Source organism: Notolabrus celidotus, chromosome 12 (genome assembly GCF_009762535.1).
Source record: "Notolabrus celidotus isolate fNotCel1 chromosome 12, fNotCel1.pri, whole genome shotgun sequence".
Classification (NCBI taxonomy): domain Eukaryota; kingdom Metazoa; phylum Chordata; class Actinopteri; order Labriformes; family Labridae; genus Notolabrus; species Notolabrus celidotus.
In genome coordinates this window covers 13926436-13946763 of record NC_048283.1, presented here as the reverse complement: position 1 = coordinate 13946763, position 20328 = coordinate 13926436, and the positions used below count along the sequence as shown (strand labels likewise).

Genomic DNA, 20328 nt, shown 5'->3' with positions numbered 1-20328 from the left:
CAAGTATATATGGTCTCTCTGATGTGTCAATTGACATATCATGACAAGTCTAACTATTCACATCACTCCAGTTCTTAGATCCCTACACTGGCTTCCTGTCTGTCAGAGAATAGACTTTAAAATCCTGCTGATGGTTTATAAAGCACTGAATGGTTTAGGCCCAAAATAAATTGCTGATCTGCTGCTACTGTATGAACCATCTTGACCTCTGAGGTCATCAGGTACTGGTCTGCTTTCAGTCCCGAGAGTCAGAACGAAACATGGTGAAGCAGCGTTTAGTCATTATGCACCACATATCTGGAACACACTCCCTGAAAGCTGTAGGTCCGCTCCAACTATCACCTCTTTTAAATCAAACAATAAGACTTTTTTATTTGCCACTGCCTTCCTATCTTAGCTTATTTTAACTCACTTTAAATGCAAATCTTAATTTTATTTTTAACATATTTCTAATTTTCCTTTTCTTTTCTGTTTTATTATATTTGTCATTTTAATTGTGCTCTTTTATGCTCGTCTGAATGTTTCCAATGCTTTTAATGTTTTAATGTAAAGCACATTGAGTTGCCCTTGTGTATGAAATGCGCTATACAAAGAAAGTTGCCTTGCCTTGCCATTCCTATTCTGCGCTTCTGCGTATAATTTATTTGTATTTATTTTATTTTATTTTAATTGTATTCACATTTATATCTTATTGTATTCCTTCTTTCTATTAATATTGTGACTTTCTTACATACTGTTTATAAGAGCATATTAAAATAACTGAATTCCCTAATCTGAATACCACCTCGAATTTACATATTTACATCTAACACATACCTTAAAGTACTTCACTCACTGAACTACATACATTTGATTGCCTCTTTTGCATTGAATGGAAAATTTCACTGCATCCCTCATCATTTTATAACTAAAGACCTTCCTCTGATTGTTATTCAGGTTAACTTGTTTCATTGTGACAAACCTATTCTTTGTTGAAACATGAGAGAAAAGCCCCTCTCATGACCTTTAACATCAATCATCTCTGTGTCTTGATTGCTGAAGCAAATCAGACCTTAATTTTCTGTCATTCAGACTCACTATTGTGCAATGTACCACCTCCACATTACCAGCATGACCTTTAGGTGCAATTGAGGGTTTCAATCGTCTGACTGCATTTTTACCCCTCTATTACCAGCACCTAGACACCAGACCATTTTTCTGTGGACTTAAGAATCCTCTATTGATAGAGTCTTATAGCTGAACTCCTTGATGAGCTTCCTCTACATGTGGACTACACCTGTGTTGCAGTTAATAATGAAATGTGAGGAGTCAGTGGCAGATCACACACAAACTGTAGATGGGATTCATGAGAAATACATGCTCTCCACAGGATAAGTGAACATTATTATCCCTCCTCTTTCCTGGCTGTCCAAATCCTAATTAAAACATTGGTTTAATTAACGAGTCTGTACTGGTAATGGAGTTTAAACACAGCTTCAGTCTCTTGGTGCCTGCTCTGTGTATCAGAGGGTCTGCGCTGTGTGCAATTCTCAGAGGGGCTCACTCCTGTATCAGCACTCTGTGACTGTGTGTGTGTGTGTGTGTGTGTGTGTGTGTGTGTGTGTGTGTGTGTGTGTGTGTGTGTGTGTGTGTGTGTGTGTGTGTGTGTGTGTGTGTGTGTGTGTGTGTGTGTGGAGCCAATCACGTTTTCACAGCTGCATTTGGCAATCATGAGCAACTCCTCTGAGGAACACAGCGAGTTGTTGGCTGTGTGGATGTCCAGTGATGTCTGTGACCCACTGACCCAGTGATTCAGAAACATCAGCTCCACTCTGTCTCTGTTGATATTACCCTTCTCTCTGAATTCTATCCAGTCGCATCAGATCACTGCGAGGGCAGGAGACGAGGGACACTCTTCATTCCAGAAAACTAACCCTTTTTCACTCACATGGAGGAGGGTGTGCCAACTACATATCAGGACTGCCTTGCCTCAGTTGTACAGTTAAGACCAGGGATCATCTCATTGCACTGTCTTCTAGTTTAAAAATCCTAGAAGAACATTTCAAATCTTCAGCCCTGTGATATCTAAACCTTCTCAGGCATTAAACCCCCCTTTGGTTTGACCCAGTTTCCTTCAACCTACTTTTTGTACTTCCTCTATAGTAAGCATTTCCCAAAATATCTTTGGACATCACCAAAAAAAAATGAATGAAGTTACTGGATAAGTAGGTCTTAGTTGTACATTATCAGTTTCAATTTGCCCCAAAAAGCAACATGCCAAGATTTTGCATGTCAAAGTAAATTCCCAAGTCAAAAGGAGTACTACAGTCTGATGTTGATCTTTTATTTCGTAAATGAGAGAAGACATATCACGTATCTCTGCCTGGAGACTTCAGCGTTATACTTAACACAAAACCTATCTTAAAAATCTGTTGTGTAGTTGTAGAGGCTGTTTATTTTGAGGTATTCCTTTAGTTGACTAACTGTCAGTGCTTAAATTGTTTTGCGTTTGTATTTGCCAGAGGCATTATGTTTTTGGGTTGTCCATCTGTTGCTTTCTGTGAAGAAAACATCTTAGGAATACATAAAGAGAATGTCTTCATATTTTCTCAAAGCCTTACCTAAGAAATGAATATGCTAAGCATGACACAGTACGACACAAATGTCTACGAGGATGAAAGTCTAAAGTTATTCTTAGTTTTTCATTTGATTGATTTGATTTTTTTTTAACAAAAAAGGTGAAATACAGACTTCATTGTGACCTCATTTGGACTGATAATTTTTATTCGTGACTGTCATTTTCGTCCCATTCTTGTGAAGGTTATATGTCAGAGTGATCTGAGGGAAATATCTTAAAATTTGGCTCAAATGTCCACTTGACCTGAGGAGGCCTGATTGAATAATGTTGGTCAAACGTCAAACTGTGATTTAAAGCAGGGGTTCCCAAAGTGTGTGTCGAGACCCCCCGGGTTTAGGATAACTAAAAAGAAAAAAACATTCTGGAAGACATCTCACGACCCCCAATTTGTGTCTTGTGAGATGTCTTCCTGAATGTTCTTTTCTTTTAAGTTATCTAATAATAGTACATTTTACCCATTATAGTAAAAAATATCTACAGAAACAGTAGCTAAACTTGAAATAAAACCTTGAAAATAGAAAATGTAATGAGTTTTCTGCCTTTCTTTTTGCCAGATGAGTCCTACGTTTAGGGTTAGAGAACAGTAAATTATCAAAAGCATCAATAGCAGTAGGTTAATTCATATTCATAGGTAGGCACATTTTCAGCAGACCAGCTAAATGAAGCCACATTAAATCACTTTGAGGAACAGTGGGGCTCGCAAGTCTTTGGCACCTATATTTTGTGGGTCGCGGGCTGAAAAGTTTGGGAACCTCTGATTTAAAGTCTTCTTATTTGCATGCAATAATGATATTTCAATATCTAAAAAAATACCCCAAGGGAATTAAAACCATCCAGGTTTGTTATTATTTGTTTTGATTTATCTAGAACACCTTTTGAGATCCATCAGGACAGTCTCCTCTTGCTTCACCTCATTCCTCTGCTGTCACAAGCAAGATCTGCTGACATTCACACTTTGTGGATAATCAGACACACACAGAAGGAGAGAGAGATCAGATCTCTGGTAACATACCTCTACTCTAAATAACTGTGATGCAAACTCCAATATCTAAGACCCACTTGCGTGGTTTATTTGCTATTAGAGTAATGTTTTCAATATAGAGTTTATTACCCATGGTAGGCCCAGTTACACTGTCATTATGTGGGAGACACTGAGAAATGTTAGCTGCTTGTGGAAGCTCACAACCGTTATGCAGAAACACGTTTTTATGAGGTCTTTGTACGCATTGTGGTGTTAAGCTTGATGTTTCACTTCACTTGAATGTGTCCACATTTTTTCCTGTAACTCAGTTTAGGCTTTCCTTTTTCCAAAATGTAATATATTACAGCTTCTTTATCTTAGCATGATAACATACCTTTAAGAGAAATGTCTCCATGAAAGCCAATTACCAGTAACAACATGTACAGTCCCAGCGTCTGACCTGTTTTTAAGCGCACCGACAGCAACTTTCACAGTGCTCTCTGCTATACTGTAAATATTCCTTTAGATAATGAACTGAAATAAACTGAGTGTGATCAAGGGATTCCTGGAAAAGAAAGCAGTGTATTGAGAATCTTCTTTGCATCAGGCCTTGCCCTTTTCAGAGAGGGTGGACACAATTAATTGAAGTGCTACTTTCAGAGGAGCGAACTCGGCGTGACCTCAGAGGGATTAGCCAGGCGTGTTTTTATGTTGGCACTGCTGTGTGAGATGGTTACTTATTGGCTGATATCAGAAAAGACAGAGAGATGTCTCATTTTCTGCCCGGGCGGGAGTGTGTGTCCCAGATTTCTTCCCCATCTGGGTTAAAAATCTGCCCTGCAAACACAAACACTATGCGAACATATATAAACACCCACATACATATTCAGGCCTACAGCAACATGCTATATGAAGCACAGGAACACATATAGAGTCACTCCCTCTCCTGTTCTGTTTCTCTCTCTGCTTCAGCTTTCTCAGTCTCTCTTTTCTGCATCCCTCAGCTTGTTTGGCCAATTAGTAGATTAACAGTCACTCTCTCCCCACATGAATCACAATATGGCTCAAGAGTTCTCTGGACTGCAGTAGAACAAAGTACCACTGGGACGCCCTGCAGCCTTTTTCCAGCAGTGGAACAGAAACACTCCATATAGAATTTATACGTTCTGTAGCTGAATGTATATTATCTAGTGCCTGTTAGGATCATGCAAGCTTTAATCAAAGTATGTGCTATTTTTGGAGTGACCCACAAGGGTTTGAAACTCTATACCATGCTAAGATTACTCAGAGTTGTTCATGCTTCTTAGTTATCTCTATCGATGATGGGTCAGTGGTCAGTATCCATCATCTCAGTGCTTTCTAAGCAGCAGTTTGCTCTGTATTTCTACACCCATGTAAGTGATTTCTTGGCTTCTCAGCAGCACGGTAAGCGAATGCGTAATTCTGCTCCTGAAGAGGCAGGCAGGATACCTCCTTGAGGAAACAGCAACAACAACAGAGCACATGACCGGAGCTCTGAGCCAGCTTTTCTTCCCCTGGCGCTCTCCCTCCTCCCCCGCACACACACTGCACACAGCGGTGGAGCTCTGGATACCCCCCTGCGGTCATAGGGGAGCCAGGCTTAGCTCAGCCGAGGAGAAGGAGTGAAGGAGGAGTGATGGAGGGAGTGAGGGAGGGCAGGGATATGGAGGAGAAAAAACAGAGGGAGCAGCGCAGCCGTGCGTAACGAACGACCAAAGATCTGCAGTGGCTGCACTGTCAACTCCGGCTCTGACTGCAAGCTGCTTGACAACATCAGCTGAAGTGGGAGGCATTTGAGCGTCATCTGTCATTTGTACTGCAAGCGCCCTGCAGGAATAAGAAACAGGGTGCTGGGTGCTTGTTCACTATGACAGCTGCAGTAATGCTGGTTGCCACGGTGGGGTACCGGCTTGAATGTCAGACGTCTTGCAGCGACATGTGCAGATGCCGGGTTACTGAGCTCCAGAGTTCAGCAAGAACGCAGCTGAGGACCAGAGCCCAGATGGTCGGGGGAGCTTGGTGGAGGGGAAACAGAGTTAAGTGTGTCTCAGGATATCACCCGCACACATGCTCTGGCTCATACACATACTCAAAACACACACTTGAACTCAGCATGAGTTTGTGCCATTTACTTGGTGAAATGGGATTCCCAAGCTACATGCCCCTGTCAATGGCAAGCCTTACATGGCTCATTAATCTATTAAGACATGAACGTGGCTGCCATCCTGTGCAGGTCTCATCACTGATCAGGGCAAAGAGGTTACAACAGCCTTTGATGCATCCACTGTGGTAACTAAGAATCTACACTATGCAATTTCTTTGCTGAGGCAGCTGTAGCCAAGCCTAGCATCATAAACCTTATCACTCCTGTAAACATCTCAATGGCTTGATAAATATATAATGAACACCCCGCCCAAAAATGTCCTCTGATACCATAGATGAGGCGAATAAACCAGAGACTGTATAAAATATGGACGTAGTATCCATGACGTCACCCATCTGTTTCTGAAGCGCTGTTTTGAGGTCAATTGGTGGCGGCAGCCATATTGCTGCTGTGGAGCGAGTGTGACGTAAAGAGGCAGGCTTTGAGCCTCCTAGCCAACAGCTACAGTGTTCCCGCCTGTCAATCAAGTCAGCTGTGCCTCTCATCGGAAGACTTGTAATCTCAATATCTTCGAAATTGCCATGTTAGAAAAAAATTCACCCTCCCTACAGTGTGTGCTGATCGAGAAATGAGCTATCCAGACAACACTCGTCTTTCGTACCAGGCTGTAAACATGTTTATTTCTGCTTTAAAGATCGTCTTTTTTGAATTGGTGTGTATGTGGTTTCCGGTACTTCCGGAGCCAGCCTCAAGCGGATCCTCGATGAACAGCGTTTTTTAGCACTTCCGCATTGGACTCATATTTTTATTCCACTTGGAATAAACCTGCACAGACGGTGGGAAAACAGCCAGTTGAAGAGAGCAGATATTGTGCACTAGAAATCTTTATTTTCTTGCGATTCTTATTCAAAAGCCGTCAATGCAAACAAGGCCCTCTTTCTCTATCAGCATTGAAGCGGTTAGTAGCTGCAGATAACACTGGGACAATCAAGGCTGGTCGGGCACTGATGATGAGTGCATCCATAAATTCACACACGCTCTCTCGCATACCCACTCACACGTATACACACACACACACACACACACACACTGATCAAATTGTAGGGATGAAATTCTCTCTTTCACAGCATTATGTTTCAATTTCATAACACACTTTGTGGCTGAGTCACACTGTTTACAGAAACACCTGCCATCATGAGCCCACACACAGGCCTCGTACTTGTGATCTACCACATACAAGAACATGGTGACAATGATATGCACAAGGGCACGTACACACTCATGAACATTTTAATCAATTCCCCCTCTGCTAAAGATCCAGCCTTGTAACATGACATCCAATGACAAGGCAAACCATGCAACACACAGAGGAGATATGACACAGAGGCACACACACACATAAATCTGTTGGTAAAGACTCAATGCCAAATATGCTACACTGAAGTCCTTGGATGTATAAGCACACACACATACAGTGGCACACACTCACACAGGTAAGGGTCATCAGGTCCCAACCTGTCTCGGAGGTACTACATCACTGAGTCATTCACCTTGAATGCTTTCATGTGCACAAGGCTTTTCCAACCTGGACAGAAGCCAATCGATCGGCCTCCACTGCTGTCTGCCAGATTTACTCATTTATAGGCAGACTGGGAACTGGGAAAATACAAGACATCATATCTGAATGTAAAATGTGGTCAGAAGGGTTTTTTTTTATTAAATTTGGTAGGAAATCCCTTGTTATGAGAACGTTTTGATGGGGCAATGAAGTGAGTGGTCATACCAGTGTTGTAGTATCCATGACTCAGACCTAAGTCTAATTTTCTGATTTTCAGGACTCATAACTCAACTTGGACTCAAGCACTGATGACTCAAACTTGGGCTCGAGCACCGATGACTCAAATTTGGACTCTGGTATGAGCATTGATTGCATTAGGACTCTGAGGATGGAGAAGAGGACTCAAAAGTATTGATTGATACAGATTGTTTTATTGTTTTTGTCATAGACTGTATGATACATGGACGTAGTCTCTGTTACATTACCCATCTGTTTTTGAAGTGGAGTTTTGAAGCCTACTGTTAGCGGCCATATTGAAAATGCTGACTCAACCTAACTTTTGGGACGACCTAACTACAGACAAAGAAGTGGAGTTGAGGCAGGCTTTTAGCCTCCTCATTAACAGCTACAGTGTACCCGCCTGTCAGTCAAGTCAGCCATGCCCCTAATTGTGCAAAAGTCATCATTTTAAAATCTTCAAAACAAATGAGTTACATAAAAGTCAGCCCCAATACAGTGTGCCAACAGAATAATTAATTATTCATTCCAACACCATTCATGTTTATTTTTACTGTAGAGATGGGGGTTTTCAAATGTGTGTGTATGTGGTTTCCAGTGCTTCTGCAGCCAGCCCGAAGTGGATGCTTGAAAAACTGCGGTTTGAAGCACTCCAATATCATCGTCATTGTTCAAGACTGGAGGTTGCTGCTTGGCCCTAATAATTAACTCAGTTTGAAGTGTGGGCTGGCACGTGTGTTTGCCTGCATACACATTACTGTGTCTTCTTGTTCAGCAACAGTTTGTGCCAGGATGCTTAAAGAGATTAAATGAATCATGTGTCTTATTTTGAAATGTTATGCACTAAATGCAAGTATGGGCGGTGCAACATGTTGGATGTTCAAGAATAATTGAGGGGAAGATGGAGATAAACCAAGATACACCCAGAAAAGCAAGGCAGATGGTAGATTTTGCCCACTGGAACTATTGCTAACATTACTGTTAGCTAAAAGTAATGTTAGCAACAAAAATGACTTGACCACTGGGACACATATGTTTGATTCTGATTTTGATTAATAAACAATGGGCTGCAGGTACTTTTGACTCTAGCAGACACTCATCCCACTACATCAGCATCATGGGGGTGAGTTTCCCCATTAACAGAGGAGGAGTGCACATTTACGAATCATGCACAGCGCTGTAACTTCATTGATAATTTAAATCTCCAGACACAGGATTAGTCAGAATCTTATGCAGATAAATGAAATGTGTTTTCTACACATCCAAAAGGTCCCACACAGTCAGTCAACATTCATACAGTTAATAGTTTGGGGTGAAACAGAGGTTCTCCTTGTAATAAATAATATTTACAATGATGACTCGACTTATGTTCAGAGTCAGATAATGGGGACTCCCTGTGGACTTGACTTGGATTTTTCTTCAGTGACTCAGACTTGAACACTGAAGATTCCAGACTTGACTAGGAGTTGAAGTTTGGTGACTTGACAACAACAATGGCTCATGCAAGGGCCAATTTTCATATAAATCCAGAGGTCATGTAATCACAAGGTCATTCAAGTGTGGTTCATGCATGAACACAAACATACGCATGACTGCTACAGAGACACTACAATGCAGACACATAAGCTAGGGCAAGGATTTTCAAAACAAGAACACATTATTTTCAATATATTGAGAATATTTCATTATTATATACTTTCACATACCCTACTGTATTTTTTGTTTGTCTTCATATGTTGAGTTGAGGCCTGTTGCCTCTCCTAGCTGCACATCTCTTTCTTTATTTATAGATTGCTTCTGTGTATTAGCATGTACTAATACAGGAGACAACTACAGCTCTGTCCCTAAACAGCTTCACTGTCAAAAGGAGACTGAAAGACAAAAACAAACAATCTCATCCAAATAAGTCCTAGAGAAATAACAGAAAGACTACAAAACAAGCCACAGTTCTCAGAGATTAGATGTTACTAATAACAAGCTGCTGTTAAAATGCTTTACTTACTTTAAACAGCCTACATTTGGCAAAACTTCACATCAGAGACTGTCTGATCAAAAAACAAGTAAACAAGATTATGAATAAGACTTAACATTTGGTGCCAGCTTTCAGCACTTGACACTTTTGACACTCTGTGCTACAGACACATGTCAGTCAGAAGCAGAAGAATCTGTGTGCAGACACACATACCGTAAGGAAGAAGAAAAACACACACAAACACACCAAATAGGAAATTAGTGCTTTTTGAATCTCTGAGTGGTGTGTCAGCCGTGGCTCCTTACCAAAGCCTACTTTCAAAGAGTAAAAAGAGCTTGTGCTCACAGGCAGCACAAACAGGTGAGAGCCGTCATCATGTCCCACATTCATATCTACAATTTCACCACTGCAGCCTGAACTATATCAGTTATCTCCACACAGCACACTGAGCCCCAATTAAACAGTGATTACTGTTCCCAGCACTTACAGGTTTAGTGCAGTCTGGTAACTAGATACAGGAAACTGCTTCTGATGTAAAGCTTTTAGCACAATAAGGCATAATAGCATTATCAACTCTACATCTGGAGATATGACCAGAATCATGATGTTACAGGATTCTTAACACTGTGTTGGGCAGCTGTATACATTTGCTCTCAATGGGGCGTGCATAAGCTGTGAATGCACACACAAGCTGAGTCACTGGCAAGACATACAGTATGTAGTTATTTTGCAGTCATTCTCTTTGCCTCTGCTCGATGATGAAGTGAAGAAGAATGTGCACCTCCCAACGACTGCTTCTCAAGGCCTTTGCTAACTGGAGCGGTGATGGATGCAGACATCTCATCTACTGTACATCACTGTCTGTCTGTTTGTCTGTCTACACCTGACCTACTTACAGTGATGGTGGGGGCAGCTGGTCTAAAGCAGATGTTTAAAGGTTAGGGGTAGTAGCTCTCTGGTCTTGCAGTTGAAAAACACCCCAAAATAACCATGAAAGTTCTCTACACTGTATCCAGACTTTCACTCTGTAGACTGCACCTCATACCAGTGAAAAACAATGTTCGATCTAAAATAGAACTCTGAGGGCAAAAGTAAACAAATCCCAACCGTGGTATTTAAGTCGGCCCTCATTTTCTAACTGGGTCAGAGTCAACAGCCATAAACTCACACACCTGCATAATGAACCACTACATAAAAGACAAGGAAAACTAAAAGCCTGACCCAGGTTTAAGGTTTATATCCGTATACATCAGTGTTATAATTTGCAACATGCTGCTTTCCAGTTCTTGAGTTGTTTTTAGTTGTGGGCTTTCACAACATTTTCATGTCATCAGTGTTAACCCTCCTGTTATGTTTGTTTCTCTGGAACAGCAATAATGTTCCTGGGTCAAATTGACCCAGGAACATTATTTCATATTCAATTATCCAAAAGTGTCAGAACCCAAAAAAATCCCATTACACATTTTTTTTAAATTCAACTTTTAACTCCATTTCTAACCATTTAAATCAGGATTTAGTCCATTGGTGTTCTTTCATTCTCACAGATCATGGTTCAATGAGGATAACTCACTCGTTTTTCATTAAAATTAATGTTAAAACTTTTGGTAATGTACATTGGAAAGACCTAAATATAAATAAAATAGTTTTACATGACATACATTTTTGCTTATTTTAATTTACATTTTTAATTTTTAATTTTTTATGTAGTGATGTTGATAAACGAACTCTTCTGTCACATGCTGCCCAGATTTTGATGCTGCATTTAACTGGTTTGGAAGGCGTATATTGCCTAATATAGACTTTAAAAAGGGTCAATTTGACCCGTAACATAACAGGAGGGTTAAGAATGATGTATGATAAACAGTTGTCCTCTCAGGACACTCTTATTGCAGGTTTCAATAAAAAATGCTATTACTGACATGACTCTCTTACAGTGTACTTGGTGTCACATTGCATAGGACATCGAAACAAAGTGAAACTTAAAGTTACTGCAGGACCCTTGTCTCTACTTATTTTGTTCCCCTGCTGGGCACAGACATATTGAACACAGGTATTCATTTTCACTAGGAATACCTAAATTACTATAGCAGTGTACAAACAAGTATCCCAACCTGACCACAGAGTATACTCCTAGATATGATGGAGCCAAGAGAGAGATAGTGTTACCAGCGGAGCAGACAGATACATCAGGGCTACTCCCATACAGAGAGATCCGGTCCTTCTGCTCCTCCTGTTGATCCCGGCTTGGCAGCGTGGACTGCAGCTGAGAAGGCCGATCAATAGCACACTCCAAAGCCGTTCTCACCCAGGATAAACACAGCCACGCCTCTACACGGGCATCACCACCACTGATTCCAATGCTTAAGACTCAGACACACAAGCTGCTTTGAAACATCTGGTCTCCCTCCTCTTAAGTACTGTTCATTTCTACATGCATGCTGGATTATAGAGCACACAGTTTGGGGTGACATTCACAAACTGAAGAGAAATATTCCATTAAGTGGAAGAAAAATCTTTATAACATACAACTGACAGGCTAATCAGTCTTCATCACTTATCCCTGATTTGAAAAATGGAACTGCTTTACCTTGAACCGCCACATTGAATCCTTAAGCTTCTTTGATCATTTATCTTAAAATGGATATTCAGCTGCATATCAGATTAATATGACACCTTTTGAAGCTTTCAGTCTTCTTCATTCATGTTATACTCTTTAGCTGGACTCACTGGGCATGTGTTCAGTCTCCTGTCTTGACCTGAGTGTTGACAGAGAATCCCCACCTCCTCTCTTGCTCTGCAATGTGTCAAATACTGTGATCCAGACTGCTGGAGCTGCTATCAAACTGTCTCTGCTGTATTCAGCTCACACCTGCCTTCTTAACTGTGTTATGTAGGGCTCTGTCTGCTGCACTTGCACAGTCTGTATATATTTTTAAAACCCTCTTCATTAAGAATTTAAATCAAGTTAAAAAAAAAAGGATGGCAAACGTTTACACAGGATTTCCTGTCTGTAGCCTTGTTTAGACAGTCATGACCCCTGTAGAGGTTATGCACTTTCAGGACTGATGTTGTGCTCAGACTGAAGCTTTGCCATAAATATGTTTAAGAGCTGCATGTGCTAAGTGGTTCATTAATATTTAACACCATAGGACGGCTGTGTTTATTTTTACCTTTGAGTGTGAGTCATGCTACATAAGATGCAGGACCTGACTATTGACTGCAACATGTCTGACTATTTGCATGGAAACAACTGATTGTTTTACATGAACGATTTTTAGACAACCCCTGCTCAGTTTAGCTCTATTAGCAGCAGCGCTATTGTTGATTTACTTAAACTGTCATTCAAAGGGTCCTCACCTGAAAACTCCCATAAATCCCACACATCCTACCCTGCACGTATATGCCCCTCCCTCTCCCCCTTGCTCCATTGCCATCCCTCTGTCTCCCCTCCTCCCTCCCTGCCTGCCTGCACTGAAATTCTTCCGCTTCTTATCCCTCTCTATCCCTATTATTCCTGCAAATAATAACAAACTGTGCAAACGCCCCTGACAATGGCATTATCCTGTTTCTCCTCTTTCTCCAAGCCACACAACCCAATAAATAAGCCCTATCCCAGCTTTCCCTCTCCTGCCTCTCTCTGTCCGCTCCATCCCTCTCTGCCTCCTACTCACACACATATACATACTGCCAAACAGCATCATAAATCAAGGGCTTGGAGGAGGGTGGGAGGGAGGGGAGTTAGGAGGAGGGGGATGCAACCACACACACACACACACACACACACACACACAGTAACACATTTTAACACATATTGTCTCTGACATCTTGCCTGTGTGCTGTGTGAGCAGCCTCGGTATGCATACGTCTAAACCTTGCCACAACATGCTGCACTGAAGGAGAAACAAACCTTCACACACATGAACACATAACAGAAAGCCTATCCGGAGTCTCCTCGCAAAATCCCTCACTCCCGGCATGGCAAGACCCCCATCCTCCTCCACCAAACCCCCCCCTTAAGCCCGCAACGAGAGAGAAGAGAAGAGAAGAGAAGCGGTGCTTACTCAGTCTCCTGGAGCCGATGCATCCCATGGTGTATTCACAAAGGCCCTGGATACAAACGTGGAAGTGTTACCCAGACGCCGTGCATTCTCCCTTTTTCCTCCTGCGACTCTCTTCCTCTCAGCTCTAGCTTCTTTTCCTTGCTCTCCTGCGTTCTCTCCTTTTCTCTCTCCCTCCTGCACTTACTCGATCACACACAGACTCTCTCTCCTCCCTCTCTCTGTCTCTCGCTCTCTCCCTCCCTCTCTCCAGTGCAGTGTCTTAGAAGAGATCCGGTTAGTAAGTCAGTATGCCTGAGGGAGACAGATTAGGACTAAATAAAGATGTAAGGCATTAGTTAAAACATATTGAAGGATATGTTTTAAATAGGTATAAATATCCCCAATATGTTCCATGCAATAACAGGTTTACAACACCTATAAATGCTCCCCTAATACCACAATTGTCTGGGTTATGGGGACTAACATGATTCCATGACATGATAATTTGTAAATCAGACAGATCCAAACAACCACAGGCATTAATCTAATGAGAGGTTAAAACAACAATTAGCTTGTCTGTGTGTGTATTAGGTTTCCACTACAGGATCAATAGCAAATTGCTGAGAGTGCCGGCTGCCATTGTTGTAGATATCTCTGCACTGCTGTAATATTGTTGAGCTAAAATGGGGGATTCTCTCACTCTGTCTCCCTCTCCCGTGTGCGCTCCGCCTAACAATGCACTGCAGCGGTTTCCTCGTGCCTCTCCCCTCCTCATCCTCATCTCTCCCTCAATCACCCGCCCTCACACTGATCGCTAAGAAAAATGCGCACACATAAGCCAATACTAAACAATCCCGTGGAAGAAAAAAAAAAAGGGAAGAGGGTTTTCCTTCACACTCAAGCCGGTGCCGAGTCTCCACCTCTTTTCTCTGTCGTCCTGTATTGATCCGCCCCTCAGTCATCTCTGCACCTATATCTTGTTTCCTCCTCTGTGAATCACATCACCAGATCTGCCTTTTTTTCCATCCATCCATCCATCCATCCGCTCGTCTCTGGAGAAAAAAATGGGAGGAGTGTCTCTTTATCTACACCTAATTGTTTCTGATTTGACTTGTATATTTATCTCTGACACCACTGCACCTAAACCTTCTAATTCACCTCATACCACCCACGTCTCATTTCAGTTTTACATTAACTTCATTTTTATTATCCTACCCTCATGTCCTCCTTACCCTTCGGATTCGTCCTCTGTCTATCCTCACTACAAATTTATATCAGCTGTTTGTATAAGTGTTTGCCCAGCAAATGACGCAGGAGCAGTCAGGACAGTGAAGAGGTTATGTGTGTTTAAGGGTGGTGTGTGTGTGTGTGTGTGTGTGTGTGTGTGTGTGTGTGTGTGTGTGTGTGTGTGTGTGTGTGTGTGTGTGTGTGTGTGTGTGTGTGTGTGTGTGCATTTGTGGTTACTCATGCTTTGTTGACTTTACATACATTGGGCAAAGAAGAAAGGGATGGAGAGAGCATGACAGATGGAAGGACAGAGAGACAAAGATATGGGCAGATGGGGGGAAGTGATGGGACAGAAAGCAAAGAACAGTTGAGTCATGTGAGAGAGGTGTGGGGACGATGCTGTGTGAAATAAAAATTAGCACTACAGAACGGCCTGAGGACAAAGACAAGAATCCAATCTCTTAGTTAAATTAAACAGAGCAAGAAGAGATGTCGAGGCATGAATGTGATATAGCCATGGAGGGTTTAAAGGGATGTTTGACTTGCCAGACATAACAAATCATACATAATCCAGCCAATCCCTGCAGTGTGGGTTTATATATAGATGTATGTCAGCTCTCTATGTTGGGTTCCCACAGGGGCAGAGGAGAGGAGGCTGTGGGGCTGCAGGGGTCAGCTTTAAGGGGGTCTGTTGGGTTACATACTCTGAACCTGTTTGGAAAAGGAAAACACAGTCCTGCCATAATTTCTGAGTAATTTCAGACTGAGTTTATTGTCTTCAACCCCTGTCTCCGTCCCTAGTTCTCAATTTTCCTCCCCATCACTGCTCATCACTTTGTGCAAATAACCATGTGGAAGTCTTTATTATCCCCAGTCAGTCTCTTGCTTCTCACTGTTTCATTTCACATCCTGCTTTTGTTTTTATCTTCCGTTAATCAAGACATGCCTGTCCTGATTTACCTTTCATTAAGTTCTACACTCTCTGACAATTCAGCATGTTTTTATTCTGCATGAATGTAATAGAGACAATATTGTCAACTCATCAATTGGTGATCAGATAAAAAGAAAGAAAAACAAAGAAGCTAGTTTTTAGATCTGCAGTTAGTTGATCCTTCATAACCATTAATTTGCCTGTATCAAATATGACGGGGTTCAATTTCTGACATGCGAAAACTCTTTCAAGGAAACTGCAATGCTGAGTTCATGGACCTAAAAGTAATCTAAGTGACAAAATAATTCAATATTTTTGGGATGATCTAAGAATAAAAATAACATCTTATTATATAACTTTGAGTGCTTAAGAACAGTAGTCATCTTTTTCATTTGTTTTTGATGTTTTATAGACTAAGCAATTAATTTATGAATGATGCCATAACATCTGAATCAATCAATAATCAAAATAATTGTTGGTCGCAGTCAGATCACACATATCCTTCATATGCATACAGTTTTTGACAGTATGATTTATACACACGCAGTCAGGGCACGACAAGGTCAACTACAGAGGGAAGAAATTCTTGACACTAATCTTGCTCGTGATACATGGGCCATTCACAAAGAAGACTGTCTCTCAAGCGCCTTTACTCGCTTCTTTTTGGCTATCTCTCTCTGTCTCTCTCTTACACTATACATTCACACATGTACTATGATATGAAACCCCGTCTAACACAGGACACAGACAACTTCTTTCATGTCATTGTCAGTCTGTCTCTTGCTTTCTTATCTAGTGTGATGCTGCTGCACTGAATTTAAATTCATCAGTCCCCGTTTCATATTATCTCGGGGACCCACACACACTTCATTCCTGTAATCAGTGACTTTCATGTACCTGTCACTATCTGTCTATCAGCTCCTGGCTGTTATGTAGGTTGCAGCACAAGGATAATGAATTTCAGCTTTGAAACATTCTTGTTCAGGGAGTCTAAAGATGTTCTGCACTGATGAATGAAAACACCAGTTTTCAAAGTCATTGTAAAGGTAAGCATTTTTTGTTTGAACTAGGTCAGACGGGTTTTAAAATTCCAGTTACCCATTCATATCGTCTTTAATTCATAACTGCCCACTGCTTTCTGTGTATCTTCATTTTGTGCTCCACTACATCTACCCGTCGCCTGTGTGTTCAACTGCGTGTCTTAATTGGAGTCACACGTTACACATCTGCCCCATAGGAGCCACCAAGTTCAAGAGATGTGTGGGTCTAGGAGGAATGGAGAGTGTGCATCTGTCAGTTTACCTGCATTGGGTTTCATGTGTGGAAAAGGGGAAAAATGTAAGTGGGACAGGGGAAGTGGAGTGGGAAGAGGACTAAATGAAGACATGGAGAGTCAAAGACTGAAGAGGGAACTCTTTTGTGCTTTGTTTTATTATTTGAGGAGAGAAGGGGCATCAGCAGTGGGAGGGAAAGATGGAGAGATACAAACAAGGCAGCCTCTGTAAGGTGTTCCCTAATGGTTGTGTTTATGTGACTAACTTTGCTTGACCCAGTTGGAAACAGAGTTCGAGGATATTTCTTGTGGATGCTTTAGGCTGACAGTTCACCATTTTCAGCTTGAATATTCCAGCAGACATATTTTTCCTTAGTGTGTTTGTGCACTCTCACTTCTACACAAAGCAGAAACCCAGCGTACAGGGAGTTCCCAGCCCTCCTCTATTATTCAGAACCCTATGTCCTTCTCTCCTGAAATTACCCCACATTCTGTCTCAGTCCAGCTCTCTTCATCCTGACCATCTCCAGTGATGTGCTGTGTATCCACAGTGTTGCTTCTGTGTCCTGTTAACTCCTCATGAGTCCAAACCAGCCGATAAGTCTCTTTTAGATTCATGTCAGTATCTCTCTGAGTTTCCACTTTACACACCCTGCTGTCCTTTATCACATCTCTAGCTAATGTGGATTTACTTGCTGACAGAGATTCTTGGGCAATCTTCTGCCCTCAAGGCATTTTGTCTGGCTGCATATGCTTCAGTTATGTGTATCAGTCTGACACCTGCTGGAGGAACTGTGGCACTGCAGACTAACGCTGGTTTTGAATTGAAGCCAATTTGGCAGCAGAAACATTTTTCCTTTAGTGCTGAATGAGGAGACCTTGTTCCGTCACAAATATGCAGGTTCCCATACTGTCTAAAGAGCGCCTGGAATTTTTCCCTGATGGCTTAATGGTTTTTGTTTGAGGGCACAGCTGTCTACCTTGCATGTCAATTGCAGGCTACACTGGGATGAGATGTGTTCACATTGCAATAACTTACTGAACCAACTTCTATTATTACATCCCAATGGCTAACTAACCTTTAGTATGAGGATAAAGTTTCAGAAGGCAAACATAGATATGTGGCTGATTTGGTATATATAAAATAGTATCAGATGTTTTAAAATTAATAAGTGTATAGCAATGATAGGAAAGTCAAACTCAGCATTGAATGACTTCCAGAAGAAGAAAAGCAGTGGCCCCTCTTGAAAAGAACAATAAATATCTTAGTATATATGTGTTTGACTTCTGTTTCGTACTTCTTTGATGCAGATTTTCTTGTACCATTGTTTACCAGGGGACTGGGTCAGGATAGGCAATATTTTTATTCTTAATTACGTATATGTATTTTTTCAAGTTGTATTTTGTTGAATTTAAAAGTCTTGAAATAACATATTTAGAAAATATATCTCTGTGTGCAAGACTTAATCTCAGCATGGAGAAAGTGAGAAGAAAATCTAATTGTAAGTAATTGCCTTCATAGAGTCTTCCATGCCAGGTTTTTTTCTCTATACATCATACAAGCATTTAAACAGGCCATTAAAACAATTACTCGTATTCAAAAAGATTCCCACTTCTGCTGAGGAAGTAAGTGTGTCATGTGAGCAATAAACTATGCCTCTGTACAGATCAGAAATCATCCAAGACTCTGATATTTTCTCCAAGCACTAAGGTATTAGGATCTGACTCATGAGCAGTGGGAGGTAGAAAAGCAGGAGTGGAAAGAACGATCGGAAGGGAATGAAGGGAAATAAAGGAGCAGCGCATTGAGGGTAGACTTAGAAAAGGAGCGATTGAGGGAGAATAGAGTTGAAAAACTACCTCTTGAAAAGGAGTGAGAGGAAGAGAGAAATATGGTACCTTAAAGAGGGAGGGGGGAGAGGAACTGTTCATTCCAAGGTTTGGCTGCGTTCCAGGCTGTCTGGCTCTGATTCTGACAGCCTCCTGTTTTTTTTTGCTTTCTTTTACCTCCAGACTGACTGGACCCCAAAGCTGACTTCGCCATGCCTGATGCAAACTTTCCAGTCTCCAGGCCTCACAGCACTGTCCATTCTTTACAGCTGTCTGAAAAAAAGGTAGAAGAGCGATACACATGTGTCACTGCAGCTTCCTACAATCGTCACCAGTCCGTCAGAAAGCTAGCTCATGCATTGACTGGAATTTGAAACATAAACACACTGACTGTCCCTCATATGCCACCTGCCTAGGAGTTGGCTGCCAGGAGGGAGTGAGCTTTATTTTTTCAGCAGCACCAGGGTAGCTGTGAAAGTGGAAATTCAACACATTTTTTCTCTCAGTGGAAGTGAGAGAGACTGGAAAAATTCCTTTTGGGACAATAGGCTATCAAAGACCCCGATGACCACTCCCTGTAGTTCACAGACATGAATCAGGCAGCAACAGATTATACAACCCCTGCTGCAGAGGTTTGCATGAAGGAGAACATAGCCTATGTTTTCACAACCCGGATTTAGCACAAATCTACTGTGACTCATCCTGAATGTCATATGCTGATCTAAGGACAATCTAAAAGAGGTGCAATGTGTCAAAATAAAAGCCTCAATTCAGCCTATGGCAAAGACAAGACACAAAATAACTTTTTCAAGCAGTGAGAGATGACTGCAACTGTCACCAAAACTTTTTCTATTGTGTCATAATTAATCTAGAAATCAGGGAAACCAAACTAAAAGGGCAGCAAGTAATTATTATAAGTAAACCTACTGATTATGTTCCAGATGTTTCCATAAAAAAATTAATATGATGACTTTCCTCTGACCCAGGTTGCATCATGAAGTTGCATGTTTTGTCATCTAAGATTCCAAAACCTAAATAAATTCAGTTTAAAATATAAAATTAGACAAATGAATAGTAAAATGTCACATGTGAGAAGTTAAAACCATCAAATATTTGGCATTTCACTCTGTAGGAACAATTCTAGGGGGACCAGGGCGTCTGCAAGAGGTGACTGTTCAGTTTTATTTAAGGAAACTGCTTTTGGGCAATCTGCTTTTTCAGTTTGAGCTGCACAAAAGTGGAACTGTGTTTTTAAAACCAAACTGAAATTATGGCTGAAGGCAAACCAGTCATGTGATCTCTGATTTAACGTTTCTACACATCAGTCTTATAGATATATGTTTTAATGAGACATACTGTTGTAAAGTTTTGTATTGTTTTTTAGTTGTTTGAATATGGTCTTTTTAGATTGTTTGTATTGTGTGTTCTTAGATCTTCCTGCCCAGGGACCATGGATGTAAATTAGCTCCTTTAGCTAACTCTGCAGCAGTTGTGTTGTGCATGGTCCCTGGAAAATAAATTGAAAAACTAAAACTAAACCTGTTTTCCAAATAAACA

General features: G+C 41.3%; 1 protein-coding gene across 20 annotated transcripts in view; it reads right to left on the bottom strand.

Moving 5' to 3' along the window:
• The window catches only part of fam131bb (family with sequence similarity 131 member Bb), a 37812-nt gene that overhangs the window by 14706 nt on the left and 2778 nt on the right, over positions 1-20328 (bottom strand). For 7 of the 20 annotated variants that reach the window (XR_004633197.1, XR_004633193.1, XR_004633196.1 and 4 more), the window contains exons 2-4: positions 18841-19044; positions 14431-14562; positions 13532-13822 (exon numbers count right to left, since the gene is read on the bottom strand). Coding sequence is in view for 11 of the 20 variants with exons in the window: in XM_034697287.1 (XP_034553178.1) it covers positions 13532-13559 (28 nt within the window). In the remaining 9 variants the exon portion in view is untranslated. Of the gene's footprint in view, positions 1-13531; positions 13823-14210; positions 14346-14405; positions 14563-18840; positions 19045-20328 lie in introns of those variants that run through there. The other 13 variants (XR_004633191.1, XR_004633192.1, XM_034697293.1 and 10 more) reach the window with 7 other exon arrangements.